Source organism: Peromyscus leucopus, chromosome 1 (genome assembly GCF_004664715.2).
Source record: "Peromyscus leucopus breed LL Stock chromosome 1, UCI_PerLeu_2.1, whole genome shotgun sequence".
In the NCBI taxonomy this organism is placed as follows: domain Eukaryota; kingdom Metazoa; phylum Chordata; class Mammalia; order Rodentia; family Cricetidae; genus Peromyscus; species Peromyscus leucopus.
The window spans coordinates 165,190,026-165,211,496 of record NC_051063.1 but is presented as its reverse complement, the minus strand read 5'-3'; the positions used below and the strand labels follow the sequence as shown (position 1 = coordinate 165,211,496).

The following is a 21,471-nucleotide window of genomic DNA, read 5'->3' as shown; positions in this document are numbered from 1 at the left end:
TCACACATATAGAGAGGGCTTAGGTCAGTCCCATGCAGACTCCCTGGTTGGCAATTCAGTCTCTGTGAGCTCCTATGAGCCCAGGTTAGTTGACTCCGTGGGTTTTGTTGTTGTTGTTTGTTTTTGTTTTTGTTTTTCTGGTGTCCTCAACCCCTCTGGCTCCTACAATCCTTCTTCAGCAGGATTCCCTAAGCTTCGGCCTAATGTTTGTCTGTGGGTCTCTGCATCTGTTTCCACCAGTTACTGGATGAAGGCTCTATGATGACTATTGGGGTATCACCAATGTGACCAGAGGCTGCGGCCAGTTGAGGCTATATATCCACTATTGCTAGGAGTCTTAGCTGGGGTCATCCTTGTAGATTCATGGGAGTTTCCCTTGCACCAGGTTCCAGCTGACCCCGAAAAGCCCCCTTCTCCACCTTTCCAGTCATCTTTCCAGTACTCTCCCCATCCACCCCCCAACCAGATCCCTCAAATTCCCATCCCCACCTGCCCCAAGTCCACCTAGGAGATCTCTTCTATTTCCCCTTCCCAGGGAGATCCATGTGTCCCCCCCCCCCCTTGGGCCCTCCTTGTTACCTCACCTGTGGATTATAGCACAGTTATCCTTTCACAAAATAAGACTTTTGGGAGCAACACCTTTACCCATGGCCAAGGATTAAAGGAGCCAGCCTGCAGGAGAACACTCAGAACAGGAACTGGACCTTCCAATACCAAGGAAAGGCAGGCTCTGTTTCTTCTATACCCCAGGGCCATGGAGAGAGAAAGAAGAGGGTCCATAAGGGAACTGCAGATGGATGATGGCATGTGCCAGATACCTCTGGCCCCAACAGACCTGCAGAGGAGCAAGGTGCTGTCTCCACCTCAGACTCCAGAGCCAGATACCTATAGCCCAGCTCTCACTCTGGCTAGGCAAACCTGCCCCTCTCCAGGCCTCCGCCTTCTTCTTCCCCCTCTTTTCCCTCCCTTCTTCTCCCCCATATCACACAACCCTCCTTTTCCCCCTTCTCCTCCTTTTTTCTTCTTCTTCTTCCTTTCCTCTCCTCCTCTCTCTTCTGTTCCTCCTCTCCTCCTCCTCTTCTAACCTCCAGATAGTTACATCCCAGATGAGTGGCCTGGTCCTTGCTTATGGCTCAGGGGCAGTAGCAGGGGAGGGAGGGGCTTAGCTACACCAGAAAGTTGTGAGGAAAGGGCTGACCAGAAGTTCAAGTAAGGGAAGTGTGAGGTTCAGACTGCTCTAGCATTTGGGGCAAGCAGAGACATCAGGAATGAGTCAACCAGCTACCTTTCCTGTGTGTGGTGATCTTCTTAATAAGATAACACTTATGAATACAATACCACATTGCTGGCTACAGTTATCCTGCTGTGGACGGGCTCTCTGAACCCTACTTGCTCTTTATATCTGTTTTTTCATGCCCTTTGCCCCCCACACCCACATCCCCTCACCCCACCCCCATCATAATCACACTTTGCTGTATTTCTGTTACTTCACATTACTTTGGTTGTTTTGTAGGGTCCATGGATTTGGGGTATATATGGACCTCTTTTCAGCCACCCCACCTCTCTTTGAAACAGGGTTTCATGTAGGCCAGGCTGGCCTCCAACTGCATATGTAGCCAAGGATGACCTTACACTTTTTATTTCCCTGCTTTCACCTGCCCTGTGCAGGGGTTGCAAGCAGGCATCCCTGTGCCTGGTTTATTGGTGCTGAGATGGATGCCAGGGCTTCATGTGTGCCAGGCAAGCACTTGACTGACTGAGCCACATGCCCAGCCTTCTTTTGCCATTTCTCACTCTTCCCTCCCTTCCTCCTCCTTCCCTCATTTATCAAATATTTCTCCATGGACCCAGGTGATACTCTGCACTGACTGGTGTGAGGACACATGGTCACAACAGTCTGGTGACCATCCAGACCAAGACACAAATTTATCCTGTAGGGGTGAAGAAAGGTCAAATATCCCATAGATGAAGATAATTTTGTCACCATCTAGGCTTGGCCACCTCAGGCTCTTCTGAATTGCCTCAGTGGTTGGTCCTGGAGAGGAGATGACAGAATGTACCGGGAGGAGAGAGCCAGGAGACAGCTGTGTGCCATCGTCTATTCCTACGGATGAAGGGAGCCAGTGAGACTGTGGTCTGAGACCTACTCAGTCCAGCAACCCCCAGGACTTGGTGGGCTCAGCATACCCACTTACAGAGCAGGAAACCGAGGCATGCATGGTTAAGGAGTCGCTACGAAGTGGGGCAAGGAAGATAACCCTGTTCCTCCTTGCAGAGTCCCTCCAGGGTCCTTCTGCTGCCCACAGCAAAGCAGAACTAGTCAAACACTGTGGCTCTGTTTTTGTAATGTGTGCAATAAAGGGTGATGTCTTAGTCACTTTTCAATCGCAGTTATAAAATATCAAGGCAACTTATAGAAGGAAGAGTTTATTGGGGGCTCACAGTTCCAGAGGGTTAGAGTTTATGACTATCATAGTGGGGTGTATGGCAGCAGGCAGGCAGGCATGGCATTGGAGCAGTAGGGAGCTCACATCTTACCCACAAGCATGAGGCCAAGAGAGTGAGTGCACACTAACTGGGAATGTCCTAGGCTTTTGAAATCTCAAAACCCACCCCCAGTGACACGCCCCCTCCAACACAGCCATACCTACTAACCCTTCCCAAATAGTTCACCAACTGAGGCCCAAGCATTCAAGTATATGAGCCAGTGGGGGCCATTCTCATTCAAACCACCCAAGGATGGCTTCACAGAGTCAAGAGGCAAAATCCAGGTACTATGACAGGGTGAGCTTCCATACCAAAAATATGAAATCCATCAGAACCTGAAACATTTTATTTTGAGAAAGGATCTCATGTAGCCCAGGCTAGCCTTGAACTTGATATGTAGCCAAGGATGACCTTGAACCCATGATCCCTCTGCCTTCACTTCTCCAGTGGGCAACACCACACCAAAATGAATAAAATGTTATTAAAAATTAAAAGCTTCAGAATTTAGAGTGATTTGAACTTCAGTTCTCCAGATTAGGATGTTGAACCAAAATTAAACTCTTGCTTCCTAAGTTGCCCATGCCAGGCATTTTGTCACGGCAATGAGAACAGTATTTAATAAACAGCAAGCCTGCAATACTTCAAGGAACAGGAAATGGTCCACTGTAGTGCCCAGTGTGTAGAGAACTGACCTGTGTGTCATGTACCCTTCCTGTCCCATGCCATCCTGTCACATCCTGGCTTTACAACTCATTCACCTGCCTACATTAAGAATCCATTAAGGCTGGGGCTGCAGATCAACAGTAAACTGTCTGCCTAGGCTCCCCAAGTGAAGAGCTCGGGTGTGGCTCAGTGGTAGAGCCCCTGCCTAGAATCCCCCAGTGAGGGGTTTGGGGTGTGGCTCAGTGGTAGAGTCCCTGCCTAGAATCCCCCAGTGAGGGGCTGGGGTGTGGCTCAGTGGTAGAGCTTCTGCCTAGAATCCCCAGTGAGGGGCTGGGGTGTGGCTCAGTGGTGGAGCCCCTGTCTAGAATCCCCCAGTGAGGGGCTGGGGGTGTGGCTCAGTGGTAGAGCCCCTGCCTAGAATCCCCCAGTGAGGGGTTTGGGGTGTGGCTCAGTGGTAGAGTCCCTGCCTAGAATCCCCCAGTGAGGGGCTGGGGTGTGGCTCAGTGGTAGAGCTTCTGCCTAGAATCCCCAGTGAGGGGATGAAGGCATGCTCTACGGTACAGCCTCTGCTAGAGTCCCCCATTGAGGGGATGCGGGTTTGCTCAGGGGTAATTCTCTTGCCTGACAAGGGTTCAATTTAGGGACTCAGTGAATTCTCCTACAACTTATGCCCAAGGAGTGTTCCTCCCTGCAGCACAAACATGAAAGGAGAACATCTATTTCCCTCACTGTCTAGCTTAGCTGACTTCATCTCAGAGTTGTGGCTCTTACAATAAAAAAATTTAAAAAAAAATTTATTTACTTGTTTTGTATTGGAGGGTGTTGAATTCCTGAGTCTGAGGGAGAAACCTGAGGTTGGACCTTGTTTATGGGAGGAGGGCTGGAGTCTGGACACCTAGGTGTGAGGGAGGAGGCTGGGCCTTGGACTCCCAGGGTCTGATAGAGGAGGTTGGGGTCTGTGCATCTGGGCCTAAGGAAGGAGGCTGTGGTTTTTGCACCTGGGTCTCCTATGACTAAGGAAGGAGGATCTCCCTTAGTCTGTGCACCTTGGGTCTGAGGGAGGAGGAACAGGACCCGGCTCTGGGGAGGAGGGTTTTGGCTCCTGCAGCAGGAGGCAGTTGGATGAAGTGCATCTCAGGCCCAGGTTCTGGAGACCAGGAGGACGCCTGTGGCCCGGGGGAGGTCGGGGGAGGGGCCGGGCCACAGTAACAAAGGCCTCTCCCTCCAACGAGCAACCCCCCCAGGCCCCGCCTCCGCGGCCCCCCGCCTGCCCTGATTGGCCGGTCTCCCTGCCCGTCAGCGCCACCCCCTCCCCGGGTCTGCAGCAGCTCCAGCCGCTCGTCGCGCCCCCCAGCCCCCTCCCCCGCCCCGCCGCCCCCCGGGCCGGTGCAGCCGCAGGCGGGGTCCCCCTTCCCTCCCCTCTCCCCAGGCTCGCGCGCCCCGACCGCCCCCCTCCTCCCTCCGCGCCGCCGCGATGCCCCCCTGCGCCGGGGCCGGCTCCGGCTCCTCGCCGCCGCCGCCCTGGCCGGCCTGGCCGTCATCAGCCGAGGTACCGCAGCGCCGGGGGCGGGGGGGCTCGGCGGGGACGCCAGGGTCCCGGGAGGGGGTACAGGGCCAGGGCGGAGGCGGGCAGGGAGGTACCCCTCGAGGGTAGGGGTATGCGGAGGTCTGGAGCTGGAGACCTGGCAGCAGTCCTTGACTGGGCAGGGGGTCCTTGGGTGCATGGATGCGCGGGGTTCAGGGGTGCATGTCCCCATCTGGTCAGCTGCTCCATCACTAGCAAGAGGGTCGCCGACACCTGCTGCTGGCCTGGGGCGGCAGAAATATACAGCTCTAGGTCAGGTAGGGGCTCAGACATTGGGGTGACAGTCGCTGCCTGGGCAGAGTCTCCAAACTGAGTTGGGGTACTAGGCTGGAATGATGCCCCGTGCGTGGAGAGGTCTTGTCTTTGCGTTTTGGAGAGGGTCCCCTGCGCAGTCCTTGCCTGGGGACAGGGCTCTGCGTCTTTAGACGGAGGTGAAGGAGGGAATGTCTTCCCAGGGTCAGCAAGCAACGGGGACAGAATGCCCAAAGACTGAAATAAATCCCAGACCCAGGGAAAACAGAGAAAGGGCTGAAACTCCCTATCCGGGTTTTCCTCTCAGCTGAAAGTGTTGGCATTTGGGGTGTTGCAGTTAATTGGGAGATGGCATTGGGAAGCCAGCAAGTTGGGGTGCTGGGCTAAGGATTCTGATCTAAAGTCTTCAATTGGATGACTATTTGGATGGAGAAATGGACAGGTGAAGGAGTGGGGGGGGCGCTGGAGAAGGTAGGACAGGAGGAATTAATGCAGGGTCTCAAGGGTCTCAACCAGTCCAGTGGACCTGGAGACCCTCTGTAACAGTAGGTGTGAGTCCTGCCTTGAGGATGTGTCTGGACTGTCCCCCCTGCAGGCTTGTCAAGGAGAGTATGGTCAAGGAAAGGACCCTGCGGGCACAGGAGGGAGAGGGATGGGGCAGAAGAGTGAGCTGTGGGTACCCCAGAAGCCGAGAAAGTGTTAAACTGGCGTTTCTACATCACTTCCTCCAGGCCCTGTCCAATCAAGCATCACAGAATCAGGGACATGCTATGCCATCAGGGACCCAACATTATGACCCCAGCTGGCAGCCCCAAGGGAAGCAGCTACTCTGGGCCTCCAGTCATGTCACCCACAGTCACACAAACATCCCAGCATCCCAGCCAAACTGCACCTGCAGACTAGAGTCACATGAACAACCCTGTCCACGCAGGACGCCCACACACAGATCTATTGGGGGAGGGCATGGAATCTACCAGGAATGGAATGGGCCAGAAAGTCCACCGCTTAGCACAGTACAAGGTTGAGCACTGTCTTAACTTGCTGACCACTGGCTGGGTGCCTTTCTCGCCTGTCGCTTTGGTTTTCTGTTTCTGGTTTATTTATGGGCCCTCCTTGCCAGTCGCTGTTACTTGCTGGTGGCACTCCCTGTCTCCCTGGGCTGTCTTTCCATCCCGGCTGGTTTCAGCATGGTGTGGCACGTCTGATCTCCATTGGCTCCTGTGTTGGAGTCCCTCCTCTTTCCTTCCTTACTCCCTCACTCATACTGTACCCCTGTTCACTTCTGCACCCGTTCCTTCCTCCCCTCACTGTACCTCCTTGAGCCCTGACTCCACCCAACTCTCTTCTTAAGGTACTGTTCCCTTTGCCAATTTGCCTCTCAGAAATCATTACTATGCATGTCTCCTGGGGTCCTCCCCTGGGGGCGGAGGGGCGGGGCAGGGCGGGGGCGGGGGGCGGGGGGAGGCTTGTCTCTGGTGAAGCCATATGACCTTGATCAATGAAAACCTGAGAGTGAGAGAAGATAGAACCCAGTGGGCTGAGCATAAATCTACCTGTCAGGCAGGTGCCCCATTCATACCCACTGCTACTTTGTGTGTGTGTGTGTGTGTGTGTGTGTGTGTGTGTGTGTGTGCCTTATTTTGTTAAGTATGCAAAATAGTGTCTTCTTTTTTTTCAAACCATGTTTTTCACAAGGAGCATGTAAGAACCAAGTCCTTGACCCCAACTTCCTCACGTGTTTTTCTAGTCAAGAATCTCACAGATGGGCTGGAGAGATGGCTCAGTGGTTAAGAGCACTGGTTGCTCTTCCAGAGGTCCTGAGTTCAATTTCCAGCAACCACATGGTGGCTGACAATCACTTACAATGGGATCTGATGCCCTCTTCTGTCATGAAGATGTACAGGAAGACAGAACACTCACACACATAAATAAAATAAATAAATCTTAAAAAAAAAAAAAAAAAAAAAAAGAGTCTCACAGACTGGCCTTGAATTCAAGGTGATCCTCCAGTCTCAGCCTTCCAAGTGCTATGATTACAGGCATGGACTTCTCTCTTCTCTCACAGTTTTTTTGTTTGTTTGTTTTTTGGGTGGGTTTTTTTTTGTGGTTTTTGTTTGTTTGTTTTTGGTTGTTTTTGACAGGGTCTTAGTATGTAGCCATAGTTGGCCTGGAAAATGTAGACCAGGCTGGCCTTGAACTGAAGGCCATCCTCCTGCCTTTTCTTCCTAGATCCTGGGACTATGACTGTGTGCTACCATGTCCAGGCCTCACACACACCTGAGAGAAGCTGATGGATGAGGAGCCAGGCAGCAGAGGGGAATACTTCCTCAGCTTTCTCTCCCTTCCACAAACTCATTCCACACAACTTTCAATGCAGAGCAAAGGAGGCCCGTTGGTTCTTGCTAGTGTTTTCTTCCTAAAACAGAAATAAAGTCGGCCCATTTCTTATTTACACTTAGCAAAACTTCCTTGGCTATGTAACTATAAGCCTACAATTAATCCCCCACCCCAAATCTGTTATGCCAACACCATCTACACATTTACATATTCATTTACAAAATGAAGCTTTGCTGGCTGGGAATGTGGCTCAGTTGGTAGAGTGCTTGGTTAGCATGCAGGAGGCCCTGGGTTCGACCCCCAGAGCTGCATAAGCTGGGGCATGGTGGTGCATACCTGTATTCCCTGCATTTGGGAGCAGAGGCAGGAAGATCAGAGGTCCAAGATCAGTCTTTGCTACTGAGCTAGCCTGGGCTACCTGAGATTCTGTCTCAAAACTAACTGCATCAAAAAATTCAACAGAGTGAGTGAGTTGGTGGGGGAAGGGGGTACCTTCTGCTCCTGGAGCAGCCAGAGGGGAGAGGGCATGCACACAGCAGCCAGCAACGGAGCCCAGTGCCACCCCTGACCATTCCATGCCCTTGCATCCTGTACCAGACTCTGACCCTTGATCCTTTTTTCCTTTTTTTTTAATACTGCATTTACTTATTTGTATAGTGGGGGTCAGAGGACAACTTGTGGAAATCAGTTCTCTACTTCCACCATGTGGGTCCAGGGGATTGAACTCAAGTTATCAGACTTAGCAGCCCAAGCTGGTCTGGAACTCAGAGGGTAGTCATGTGTTGTTCCACCTTGTGGGTAGCCCAGGCTGGTCTCAAACTTGCAGCAGTTGTCATACCTTAGTGTCCCCAGCACCAGGATTACAACTGTGTGCTACCCTACCTGCTTCACTGGCTTAGCAAGTATTGTGTAAACTGACATTCTAGGTACCTGAGGATGTGGTGTGTGTGGTGAGGGCAGGGGGCAGGGAGCGAGCCACACTAAGCACTCCTTCACAGAGCTTACAGGGAAAAGAAGAGAGATCAAGAATCAGCTGAAAAAAAAAAATCCAACAAACAAGTAGATAGGTCATCTCAGGGAGTGTCACATAATGGAAAGAGGCTAGAAGTGCTTTGGAGGATGAGTTGTCCATTTTAGAGAAGGGTGGTCCAGGAAGCCACCTGGGAAGGTGAGAAGAGGGTTAAGGCCTGAAGGAAGAGCGAATCCAGCCTTAGCTTTCCAGGTCCTTTTCCTTTCCAGGTCCCAAGGAAAACGGTGCGTGTAAAGGTCCTGAGGTGTCAGCCTGCAGAAAAGGGTGGCTGATGGGCAGCGCCCAGGCATCACATGAGTGGGGGCCCCAGGCTTCCAAGTAGAGCAAAGGTGGACTTTCGGGTGCCCATCATGCCAGAGACTATTCCTTCTGTAGCCCTTCTCTGGGCAGCCTAAAGGAGCTCCGGGCCCCAGGTAGTAGGATCATACCGTTCCGGCCAGCTCCAGTCCTCACCCAAGGGCCCCAGCTTTGCCCGAGGTTCCTCCAGGATCCCTAAAGATTCTTTCTTCTCATTTCTGGGCACAGAGCTTGTCAGAAATCACTTCCTCCCTTGACTGTGACCTCTGTATTGATTTATTCTGTTAGTCTAGACTGGAAATCTCACAAGAGCAGGAGTCTGGGAGGAGCCTGTCCTCGCAGAAATGCCTCCCTTCTAAATCCCTAAGCTCTCTTTCTCAGCTTATTATTTATATTTTTATATATGTTATTACATACCCCCCACAGTCTCACTATATATTTCAAACTGGCCTGGAACTTACTCTGTAGTCCAGGCTGGCTTGGAACTCTGTAGTCAAGTTGGCCTCAAATTTGGGGCAATTCTTCTGCCTCACTTTCCAAGTGCTGCGACTACAGGCATGGGCCACCAAGTCTGACTTTCACAATGTCTCTCTAGTCTACCCTATCTCCAGTAAGAGACTTTGTTTTCATTTTCATTTGCCAAGAATGTGCTTTTCGACACAGCCAGCGCTTCTTAGGCTATTTGACATGTCAGGTGCTGAACTAAGCACGACTTTTGCTTGTGAACTCTCAAGGCAGTGCTCAGAAAAACTTGCACTGAATTCTTATTCTTTGTTTTCTCCAGATGGGGAAACTGTGGCTCAAACCATGGGGATGTGTAGTCAAGACAAGGGAGGGTCGACACTGGGCTTCCTAGCCTGGGCTTCTTTGAGATCTGTTACTTGTCTTTAGAACCTTATACTTCCTTTCCACAGACCTCTCTCTGATCTAAGCAAGGCACAGTCCTGGGTCACAAAGACAAACATCACAGCATGTGGGACTGAAGAGATGGCCCAGTGGGTAAGAGCATTTGCTGCTCTTGCAGAAGACCTGGGTTTGGCTTCTAGCACCCATATGACAGCTCACAGCTGCCTCTAACTCCCGTTCCAGGGAATCCAGCACCCTCTTCTGGTTTCTGTGCATGCTTCTGCATTCACATGGTGCACATAAACCCACACAGGCACACACGTGTACACATAAAGTACAAATAAATGAATATTTTTAATCACACCATCCAGAAACTCCAGGTCAGGTAAGGGAGGTGCTACAGACATCTAACCTGGCCACCTAGAACAGGGTGTGGGGGCTCTTGCCTGAGCAGTCAAGAGCTCTTCCTGAATGGGGTATTTATGTTGGAGTCTTGAAAAATGAGAATGAGTGCAAGAGTCACAGGCATCCATTCATATTTATTTAGCCAACAGCTATTTCCAAGAGGACTCCAGTGAGAGCCAGGAGACCCCAGGGGCATAGAGCTGAGTCACAATGTCTAGTTTGCAGGAGAGGTGGGTGTCTTCTGTGAAGTTAGTTATGATGGAGAGTGCGCAGGCTCTGTGTGAAGGAAGACCAGACTTGAGGGAGTCTGGGAGTGTTCCTAGGAGGATTTCCACATTGATACCTTAAACATCTTTTAAGGCTTGATGTTGGCCAGGCACTGCACTGGATCATGCTGCAGCCCTGGAGGAGTTCCCACACGTGGCCACAATTGGGAAACTCAGGCAACATGGAGAGGATTCGGGTCCAGTGGAGTTTTAAGATTGTCTTTGGGGCCAGATGTGGTGGCCCATGCCTTTAATCCCAGCATTTGGGAGGCAGAGGCAGGCAGGTCTCTGTAAGTTCAAGACCATCCTGGTTTACATATGAACTCCCGGACAGCTAGGACTAGGTAGAGAGACCCTGTCTAAAAAAAGAAAAGAAAACTTAAAAAAGATTGTCTTTGGGTAAATGAATGCCTGCCTGACTTGGTCTCCACGCTCTTTGAGTGAAGCCCAGGCTGCACAGCACCTGATCCCAGGGTCTGGGTGTTGTTTTTAATACACATATGAAGGCCTGTGGTATCCATATTCAGAGACAAGGAGCTAAAGGCCCATTGAGGGACAGGCCCATTGATCAGCATGTCACCTAGGACTGTCCACAAGACCACCTTGATTCTGGGTCACATGACCTGAGCACTGGCGCTGGAGTTCACCTGAGCCACTGGAGAAGAGGGATTTGAGGGAGTAGTGGATGGAGGAGCAGAGAGAGGCACATCTGGGCCCCAGGGGGGCTGGAGGCAGGAGGGGGACATGGGGACTCTAGGATTTGACAGGCAAGCTTTGGTCCCAGGGGCCGCTGGAGCCTTCAGAAGTGGCAGTGCCAGTGTTGAGAAGCGTCCTGTGGCAAGAGGTGCCTCTGTGCTGGTCCCTCTGTCTGGAGAACCTGTGGCTGAGGGCTTTCCTGGGGTGTGGGCCTCCACTCTCTATCTCAGGGCCCCTGTTTGCACATTGAGCCTGTGTGAGTGGGACTGGACATGCCGGGAAGGCTGTCACCTTGGACAGCTCACTGGTCCCCACCTGTCCTCCTCTCTTCAGAGCACCGGGGTAGTGGAGTATGATCTACCCACAGGGGACTTGCAGCAATATCTGTGGGTATCCTGTGCTGTCACTACTGTAGGGTGGGGGATCTGGGGACATACAGTGCCCAGGAAACTCCAGCCCTCAATTGGCCAGGGTTGAGGGCCCTGTCTAGGATACTACAAGAGCTTGGCATGTATCTGTGTTGGCCAGCTTATGAAGGGATCGGGGTACCACACCGGGCTGTGTTCCTGAACTGATCATCACATTCCCTCGCTTCCTTTGGTCTGGATGCATATTTTAATATGTGACTTTTAAACTCGTGTGTGTGTGTGTGCGCGCGTGCGCGCGCACGCGCACACACACACACACACACAGAGGCGACCATGCATGACCTGGTCAGAGTGACAGCATGATTTATTAAGATTATTAATTATTAAGATTATTACAGATTCTTAGACAAGGCAGCCCCTGTGTATTGGAGGGGATGTGACAGTGTGGTGGTCTGTCCCCTTAGACAAGTGGTAGCTTTGTGCAAGTGGGACCAGAAGCCTTCCAAAGTGGGTGTAGGGAATGTCTGCTCAGACTGGCAGTGCTGCTTGTCTGCAACCCTGGGTGAGCGGACTTTGCAGCTGTGTGTGGGGTGTGAGGCTGCTGCCAGTGGAACCCTGAGGTAGCAGCAGAGTGACGGGAGCACCAGTGCTGTTTGGCCTCTGGCATCGTTTGCAGCTGAATGGGTCTATCTGCTTCTGGGAAACGGCTGATTTCTACAAGTGACCTTCTGCTAGGCATGTGTCTGGGGCTGTGGGTGTCCCTCTGACCTGGGCAGTAGCCATGTGTATGACGGGGCTTAGCCTTGGCTCTGTGTTTTTCTAGGCCCTGGCGGGGTGTGTATGTGTGTACACATCCCGTTGTTACCTGAGCACATGTGACAAAGTCCGCTGTGTGGGCTTCTCACAGAGCAGCAGTGGCTCTGGCCTGCATGACCCCAGGCTGAGAGGCTTTTCAGGGCTCAGACCCAAATCCCAGGCCTAGCCAGCTTGCTACATTGTTCTGTCCTAGCCCCATCCTGAGGGGCTGTTGATTGAGAGGCCCCCAGGGAGTCATTGGCATACCACGGGCAATTAATTCATTAGATTAATTAGCTCCTTTTCCCAGGCTGGGGGCAGGGCAGCCCTCTCAGGGCCCTCCCGCTCCAATCATCCAAGGTCATTCACTCCTCTTAGTGCAGTCTCCTTGCCCCCACTTACCCAGCCCCCACTCCTTGGCCCTGGTCCAGCCTGCTGGCCCCGATCCACAGACTTGAATGGTGGTGTGACCAGGCCGCATTGGTGTGTGCAAGCAGGCCTGTTGTGCACTATGAGCACTGGCATGCCAAGTGTGTCTGGCAGGGGTGTGTGTGTGTGTGTGTGTGTGTGTGTGTGTGTGTTCAACCACACAGGATGCCTAGAGGTATGCATACAAGCCCGTGTTTAGTATCTGTGATAGCTCCCTCTGTGTGTGTCTGCACATGTATGTCTGAGTTAATGTGTTTATGTGCATCTGTGTGTATGTATGTACAACTGCTCAGATGTTCATGTGTATATTTGTTAAAATATATTTCATGTATGTATGAGTGTCTGTGCATGTATGTGTACTTATGCTCAACAGTCTGTGTGTATGAATGCGTACAATGTGTCATTGTGTGTGCAAGTGTGTATGTATATGAATGAGTCCTGAGCACTTGTATGTATACACATGGTACCTGGGTCTGTATGTGAACATACCTGTATGCTCGTTTATTCCATCTATGCATTGTGTGACTTTTCCTGAGGAGACTTGAATAAACATCTGTCCGTGGGGCTGGAGAGATGGCTCAATAATGAAGGCAGTTTCTATTTCTGCAGAGGACCCGAGTTCAGTGCCCAGCACCCACATCAGGCAGCTTACAATAGCGAATAGCCTGTAACTCCAACTCCAAGGGATCCGATGCCCTTTCCAAGGGCACACACCACACATACATATAATAACCAAAGCAACAAAAAAGGAAATGTCTACCCACCCCAGACAGGGCACAAACAACACACCAGAGAAATAATTCTGAAATCCAGGTCTAGTTGGTGGACCAAGAGTTCAAACGGGGTTTTCACAGGAGTGTGGGTGAGAGTGACTCACAGGAACGTGGGCAACGTGCAGGCAGCTACACCATCAAAGAAGAGTTGTTCCCCCCCCCCGCCCCCGACACACCCCAGTGAAGTTAACGAGGTTCCTCCTGAGGGGCTTCTATGTGCCACCCCATGAGCTGGCATGACCGGTTCCTGTGCTGCCTCCAGTGCCCTGAAAGCATCCTTCCCACAAGGGACTATTACTTAGTCCAGTCCTGCAAACACCTCCTGTGGTGTTCTGCTATCAAGACAGCAATCTTGTTGTGCCCCAGGGGACAGTGTTCCATAGTATATAACTGGGAGTCTGTGCACACTAATGTGTCTCTGAACACTTTGCTTTGCATACTTGTGTAGCTGAGTGCTTGGATGTGTCTGCATGTCTGTGTCATTGTGTTTGATATGTGCATATATGTGTCTGGGTGCACAGGTGTCTGTATGGATGTGTCTATGTACACATGCAGCAATGTGCATGTATCTCTCTGCATGCACATTTGTCTGTGTGTATGGGCTGCAATTGGGTGTCATCTGCATAAGCACGCTGGTCCACAAGAGTTCCATTTTGTTTATGAGTCAGAAGAGACCCACAGGAAGGGACATGACATATATTGGTCTATTCTGAGTATGTCCACTATGTGTGAATTTCTAAAAACAATGAATTCTTGTAGCAGTGGATGCAGATGCCTGTGTTTGTGTCCGTGAACAGGGTGTTTGTCACAGCTGGCCCCACCCCAGCTGCCAAGGCTGAGCAATCCCCTCCCTTCTGCAGGACTGCTCTCCCAGAGCCTGGAGTTCAGCTCCCCCGCGGACAACTATACAGTGTGTGAAGGTGACAACGCCACCCTCAGGTACATCCCGGTGGGGGGGCTCGGGCAGCCTGGGCTTCCCAAGGCTACGCCCCTCCACCCACTCTGCATGCACAAGCCTTGATGACATCACCTGCATCTGGAGCCAGCTGTGAGGGGGTGTGGACACTAAGCCCAGCTCGACCTATAGTAGACCTCACTGCCCTCATAAAAGTGAAGATGTGGGAACTACTAGGATTCAAAATCCTGTAGACCATGAGTGCCAAGGATGCTGAGTGAAGGTTATCGGTCTCTGGGGCCATCTCCTCACTAGGGTCTCTTCCCCACCTGTGTCATTGCCCCTGTGTTATCTGTCAGTCTGTCTATTATCTATCTATCTATCTATCTATCTATCTATCTATCTATCTATCTATCTATCTATCTACTATCTATCTATCTAATCTCTCTGTGTGTGTCTGTGTGTCTGTGTCTCTCTCAAATATTCTTATCGCAATGTCTCGCCCCTCTGTCTCTTCTTCCCCCTTTTACTCTTTCTAAGTCCCGCCCCCTCTCCTCTCCATCTTTGCCTCCTTTCTCGGAGTCTCTGTCCCATCTTTCTTGTGTCCTATCTCTATATCTCCCCACTTGTCTCTGTTCTTCTCTCTCAGGGTCTTTGCCCCCACTTCCCACCTCCGAGTCCGTCTCCCTCCCTCCCTTCCTGTCTAGTGCACAGCAGTTCCTCAGAAGGCTGGCTTCCAGGCCTCTCCCCTCTCTGAGGCTTGCTTTACCCTCCTGTCGAGTGGGCACTGCCCTGTCTGCTTCCCAGGGTCCTGCAGGTGTAGTGGCAGTGGATGGGGAAACCCTTGCCTTCTCTTCTTATCCTCCCCTTCCTCCCCAGCTGCTTCATTGATGAGCACGTGACTCGAGTGGCCTGGCTGAACCGCTCCAACATCCTGTATGCAGGAAACGACCGCTGGACCAGTGACCCCCGGGTGCGGCTGCTCATCAACACACCTGAGGAGTTCTCGATCCTCATCACCCAGGTGGGGCTCGGTGACGAGGGCCTCTACACCTGCTCCTTCCAGACCCGCCACCAGCCCTATACCACTCAGGTCTACCTCATCGTCCATGGTGAGCCCTGTGTGAAGATGAGGACAGGTGGGGAGGGGACAGGAAGACAGGCCTGCAGGACGGTCAGGGCTAGGAGGCACTACTGAACAGCCTGCTCTAGGTACACTTGGCCCACTGCTGGTCACCACCCTGGGATACAAGAGAGTGGAGCATGGGCCACCTCGCCCCTGTGGATTTCAACCAGGCTCGAGGTGGGGTGGCACCACAGTGGTTCTCTAACAAGGCAGTGGGAGAGGTACTCAACCTCAGCCCTGTGTGTTTGCTGAGCTGTGTTACTGTGACTCCCCGTGACTGGGTACTCAGGAAACACACCAGCCTGGCTGTTTCTCCCTGTTTGCACTTATTTCCCAAGGAGAGGTTCAGGGGGTCCTAGACATGAGGAAGGAGAGTTAGTGTGCACGCCTCTGGGGGTGAGGAAGGAGGGCTAAAGTCTGGACTCCTGGATCTGATGAGAGAACTGTGGTCTGTACTCCTGGGTGTGGTGGGAAAGAGGAGAGCTGGTGTCTGTACCCCAGGGTCTGAGGAAATAAGATTGAGTCTGAGTATGACTCCTGGGTGGGAGGGAGGGCTTACATCTGGACCCCTTGATCTGAGGGAGGAGGGATGGACTCTGGACTCCTCAGTCCGAGGGTGGGGGGCTGTAGTGTGGAGTCTACACCCATGGGTCTGAGTGAGGAGGGTCTGAGCCCACACCCCTGGGTCTAATGGAGGTGAGCTGGGGTCTGTAATCCTGGGCCTGAGGGAGGAGGGCCAGGCTTTGATCTTGGATCTGAAACAGTGGAGCTTAGAGGTGTGAGTGGCTAGAAAGGCACCCTCACCCCAGCTCTCTCCTCTGTCTCCAGTTCCTGCCCGCATCGTGAACATCTCCTCACCTGTGGCAGTGAATGAAGGGGGCAATGTGAACCTTCTCTGCCTGGCTGTGGGCAGGCCAGAGCCCACTGTCACATGGAGACAGCTCCGAGGTGAGGATCCTCCCCTGGCTGTAATCTCAGCCCCTCTGTCCTCCCACATCCCTAGCTGGAGCCCCAGACTCCCATCCCCTTATCTGGTGGCCTCCCACCTAATGTTCAGGCTGGGCTCTTGTCTCCAAGTCACCTGACACTCCCCACCCCAGCTTCCCTCCCCCAGACAGATTCTCCTGACTCAGGCCCCAAGCTAGGCTGCATCCAGTGTCCTACCATTCATTCACCTAGCAGTCCTGTACTCTCCTCTGTTGGATGTTGTATAACCTAGCAGTTTGAGTGGTCCCCAGACCTCAGCATCAGCAACTCCTGGGAAGTTTCCAGAAATGCACATTCTCAGGCCCCCGCCCTAGATCCAGAGGCAATCGGGAGCTCCCCTCTCTCTGCCTACGACCTGCTTTATGAGCTCCGAGATCCAGTTTCCCTGAAGGTGCCTCCAAGCTGCCTGACATGCCAGGCCGGGACAACACCACTTCTATCCCCAGATAGCCCAGTCTCTGGCTCTTCCTGCATTTTTACAGACCCATGATGCCTATCACTGGGTCCCATTCCTTGGATGCTCTGAGAGCAGGAAACCCAACGTAGCCTCATGTCCTTCATCCTGATCCTTGGTGTCTTCTGAACCCTAGATCCTACTTGCCCTAAGTGCTAAATGACCGTTTGTGACCTCATCTGTTTTTTCAAAAAAAGATCCCAGGTATCTGGATTACCAGTCTCAATCAGCAGGTCCAGATTCCCTGAACCCCAAGAAACTTCTAGATCTTCCCTCACTGTCTGCCTTTCCTGAATCCTTGAAAACCAAAAGCCAAGAACCCGGCTCCACTCCCTACTCCCAAGTGGGTCCCCTGAGCATGACACAAGAGATTCCAGATCCCTAAATCTCTGGCAGCTGAAATCCTAAGCCCCTTTCCACTGGGTTTGAGCCCCCCAGCCCCACCCTCAGCCCCATCCTGCCCCCACAGGACCTTCCCGGCTCCTACTGACCCGGGCACATCAGGCCCTGCTGTGCCCCGCTGATGTGTGTCCGTGTTGTGCCCGTGTTGTCCCGTGTTAAGTGTTTGTGTCCGGCCCCGCACCCCCTTCCCCGCCTCCCCCACAGACGGCTTCACCTCAGAGGGCGAGATTCTGGAAATCTCCGACATCCAGCGGGGCCAGGCCGGGGAATACGAATGCATTACTCACAACGGGGTGAACTCGGCGCCTGACAGCCGCCGTGTGCTAGTCACAGTGAATTGTGAGCACCAAGGGGGCGCAATGGCTCACCCTGGATACCTGGGGAGGAGGGGTCTGCCGCATGAAGCTGGAAGCTCTGTGGGAATTCGGATCTGGGGGGGAGGAGGGTGTTGAAATGGGGCCCCCGAAGTCCTCATGCAGCAAGAATGTGCCTCTGTCCCCTATCCCTCTAAAGATCCCCCGACCATCACGGATGTGACCAGCGCGCGCACCGCCCTGGGCCGGGCCGCCCTCCTACGCTGCGAAGCCATGGCGGTGCCGCCTGCAGATTTCCAGTGGTACAAGGATGACAGGCTGTGAGGACTGCACCGGGCAAGGCTGAGGGAAAAGGGGAGGAGAGGGAGGCCCTAGGTCTCGGATCACAGAACCAGGGTAGAGAACCTGGCAGTGCAAAGGTGCGGAGTCCTGGGTCCTGAGAGTCTAGGGTCCAGTTTCTAGATTACAGGGTCTGTGGGCTCCTGGAAGAAAGGCTACTTCGGGCACCAGTATGATGAATGCTGGGTTTGCCCTCCACGCCACCCCGTGCAAGACGGTCTGGGGTCGAGGGTCAATGCTAAGTGTGGAAGACAAATTTAAGAGACCACCAAGGGCTGAGTTTAATAAGAGACACTGAGGATTAGGGACACATTCTGGGAATGTACTGGAGTGGCCCTGGTGCGTGGAGAGGGGATCCGTAAGGAAGCCTGGGGTCCATGGGGTACGTAGTAGAGCTCTGGGTCTTTGCGGGGGGGGGGAGGAGCCTGGGTGTTTGTGGGGGAGCTGGGCACTGCACCCCCAAGGGAGGCCAAGACCAACCCTGATCCGGATCTCCCGCAGGCTAAGCAGCGGCTCGGCAGAGGGTTTCAAAGTGCAGACGGAGCGCACCCGCTCCATGCTTCTCTTCGCCAACGTGAGCGCCAGGCACTACGGCAACTACACGTGTCGAGCAGCCAACCGACTGGGAGCATCCAGCGCCTCCATGCGGCTCCTTCGTGCGTCTGAGCTGGGCGGCGGGGTGGGACAGGGTTGTGGGGGCTGAGCACTGGTGGGGCCCAGACATCAGTGGGTGGGGCAAGGAGGTGAAGATATAGGGATAGCCCCTGGCCCAGAATTTAGGAAAACCCAGCAGTAAAGAAACTCAGGTGGTGTGCACGAAGTTCTAGACGCGAACCCCATCACTATTTAAAGTCAGCATAGTGGTGCACCCAGGAAGGGAAGGCAGGAAGTTACATAGTGAGTTCAAGGTATGGGGACTCATAGGGCTAATAGATGCATATCAAAGAAACAGGTGCATGTGCAAAAATACAGACATAATTGGGGGTGGTAGGTTTGAGATAAGATCGCTGGAGAAAGGGGAGCTCTGTGCAAGTCAGCAGGAAGAGGGAACAGCCATTACAAAGACACAGGAAGGAGAGTAGTCTGACCAGGACAGCTGCTCTTAGAGAGCTCAGGGCTTCCCAGCGTTGATCAGAGGCTCTGGACTTACTGCACTGCCCCCAAGGCCACTGACGGCTGTTAAACAGTGAGTGACATGAGGCTGACAAGCCCTTTTTACTGCTCCAGGAATCCAGTCTCAGCATCTCAAGCTGTTTGGGGGGCAGAGCCTACAGGCTATTATTGTCTGGGTGCAGAAGTGTGAGCCAAGAGAGAAGCTGGGTCAAAAGTGACTCCGAGCCAGGGACTTGTATTGTGGGGTGTTATCGCAGGTACTCAGGAGGCTAAGGAAAGAGGATTGAAACTAACTTAGTGGGACCCTGTTGTGAAATAGAGAGTAAAGAGAGGGCTAGGATACAGCTTAATATTTGCCTAGAATCCCCCAGTGAGGGGCTGGGGGCGTGGCTCAGTGATAGAGCATTTTCTTATCCTGTGCAAACCATTACCTTCCATCCCCGGTAAAACAAAGTGATTTAAAAAAAAAAAAACAAAACAAAAAAAAAAAAAAAACTCACAAACAGTCAAACAAACAAAGGCACCCTGAAGTTTCTGGTGCCCTAAGAAGGTGAATGGCAGAAACACTGACAGAATTTTTAACAGGGAAAAACAAACTCCAAGGATCCAGACTAACCAATTAAAAAAAAATGGAGAAAATCTAGGAGTATATTCAGACCCAGAACAGTTATAGAAGAGGCAGGCCCAGGGAACCCAAACCCCAGAGAGTTCTAATCACAGCAACCCTCGGAAGCTGGAGGGAGAGAAGGCACCCAAGAAAGACCCGCAGGGCCTCCCCATCTCAGCCTCCCTCTGTGACTGTTCCTCTTTTGACAGGCCCAGGATCCCTGGAGAACTCAGCTCCGAGGCCCCCAGGACCCCTGACCCTCCTCTCCGCCCTGGGCTGGCTGTGGTGGAGAATGTAGATGTCACCCAGTACAGCGCACCTCCCCCTGAAGGGGGCCCCAGGCCAGGAGCAAGAGAAAGGGGGTGAGCAAGCGCCTTGGGTCTCAAGGGGGACAGAAGAGCTCTCAGCCACAGAGGAAGAAAGAAGAGGAGGAGGAAGGTCTTTTAGAGAACCCATCACTGTGAGGGATAACGCAAAATTATGCATCTTTCTACAGCCATTCTCGCCACCCGTTCACGTTTCAATTGTGACCCACCACCCCCAGCCACTCCACACCCCTCTCTTAGCTCAGGCTGTCAACTGGCTCGTGCGTGTGTGTGTGTGTGTGTGTGTGTGTGTGTGTGTGTGTGTGTGTATGAGTATGAGTCTGCATGTTGTGTACGTGTGTATGTGTGTGAAGGTGTGCTGGGGAGGGAACCAGGAGGCCTCCCTCTCTGGAACCGACTCTCCCATGGCCCCTGCCCATTCTTGCTGCCTCTCTTCCTCTGGCTGGAGGTAGGTATGGGGGCTTCATGGTGGAAGCTTGACAAGATTGCCAGCTTTCCACCTTCCCATATATGCACGAACACCTACCCCTCTCCTCCCTGTTGAAGGGGCAGGCAGGGTGGGTGTCAGGTGTCACTCAGCCTTTGTGAATAGGTGGGGATCTTCATTATGGCTTGTTTCTCCCTGCTCTATCACCAGTTGCCTGCAGCCAGAGGCCCTATCACTGGCTCAGTGGCTTGAAACCTCCCTTGTCCCCTGCCCCTCCCCGACCCTGAACTTTCTGGCCCCCTTCCTGGGCCAATCGGTGCTTCCATTCAACTGATGGGCTGGTGGCACTTGTCACCGGTCTATCTCAGTGCTTTGCCCCACCCAGACCCCCAGACTCCCCTTGGCCACAGTGGCACCCTCCAGCTGTCCTGCAGCTGACCCACAAGCATGGGCTCCCTGGCCACCTGCTCCCTCTCCTCTCAACCCATAGTACCTCCAAAGGCTGCTGTGACCACACACACACACACACACACACACACACACACGCACACGCACACGCACACGCGCACACACACACACACACACACACACACACACACACACGCATGCACACGCACACCAGCGACTGACCAGCAATAGCTCTTGGCTTCAGCTGCCCCAGAGTCTGTGAGGAGCAGTAATTCCCTCAGAGTAGGCCACTATTATCCACAGAGGAAGCTGACAGGCTCTGTGCGTGGGAACACCCTGCCCTGATACACCAGGCCTCACAGAGTTGGAGAGAGAGGAGACACACAGACATCTGGAACCCAGGCAGAGGCACCATGCCACCAGCCCTAGCTTTAGTAACCACACACCCAAAACCATACCACTCAGAGCCTGGTGAAGACGAGGGCAGAGAGGGGCAGGGAGGCAAGGGGCAGTGACTGTACCTCAGACGGGGGCGTGGGCCCCATCCCACATTGTCTTCCATTCCCAGGGTCCGGGATGGGGTGGGGAGGGGGAGGGATACCTGGGGAGGTGGGAGGGGGGCCCTGGGGGCCGTGTGTTCCAATTCATGGGGAGTGTTGAGACCACCACACCAATAAACGCCTTTTTCCAAAGTCCCCGCCTGTGGAAATCAGTGTTGTTGAGGATTTGGGCAAGTGGATGGCAAAAGAGGTGTAGCCATTTGGTAAAGAATCCCAATGCCATTCCTACCTCTGCCTGTTAGGGAGGTGAACTCCAGTTGGCTTGAGCTGCTCAACAGAGCCCA

General features: G+C 53.0%; 1 protein-coding gene across 1 annotated transcript in view; it reads left to right on the top strand.

Annotated features, from left to right (window-relative positions):
* Window positions 1-21,471, top strand: part of Iglon5 (IgLON family member 5) — a 22,619-nt gene extending 1,148 nt beyond the window's left edge. Inside the window, exons 2-9 of the mRNA XM_028858299.2 lie at window positions 4,451-4,699; window positions 14,090-14,168; window positions 15,004-15,236; window positions 16,079-16,198; window positions 17,298-17,432; window positions 17,607-17,727; window positions 18,248-18,402; window positions 19,676-21,471. Of these exons, the coding sequence (XP_028714132.1) occupies window positions 4,451-4,699; window positions 14,090-14,168; window positions 15,004-15,236; window positions 16,079-16,198; window positions 17,298-17,432; window positions 17,607-17,727; window positions 18,248-18,402; window positions 19,676-19,764 (1,181 nt within the window). The 3' untranslated portion in view covers window positions 19,765-21,471. The remainder of the gene's footprint in view (window positions 1-4,450; window positions 4,700-14,089; window positions 14,169-15,003; window positions 15,237-16,078; window positions 16,199-17,297; window positions 17,433-17,606; window positions 17,728-18,247; window positions 18,403-19,675) is intronic.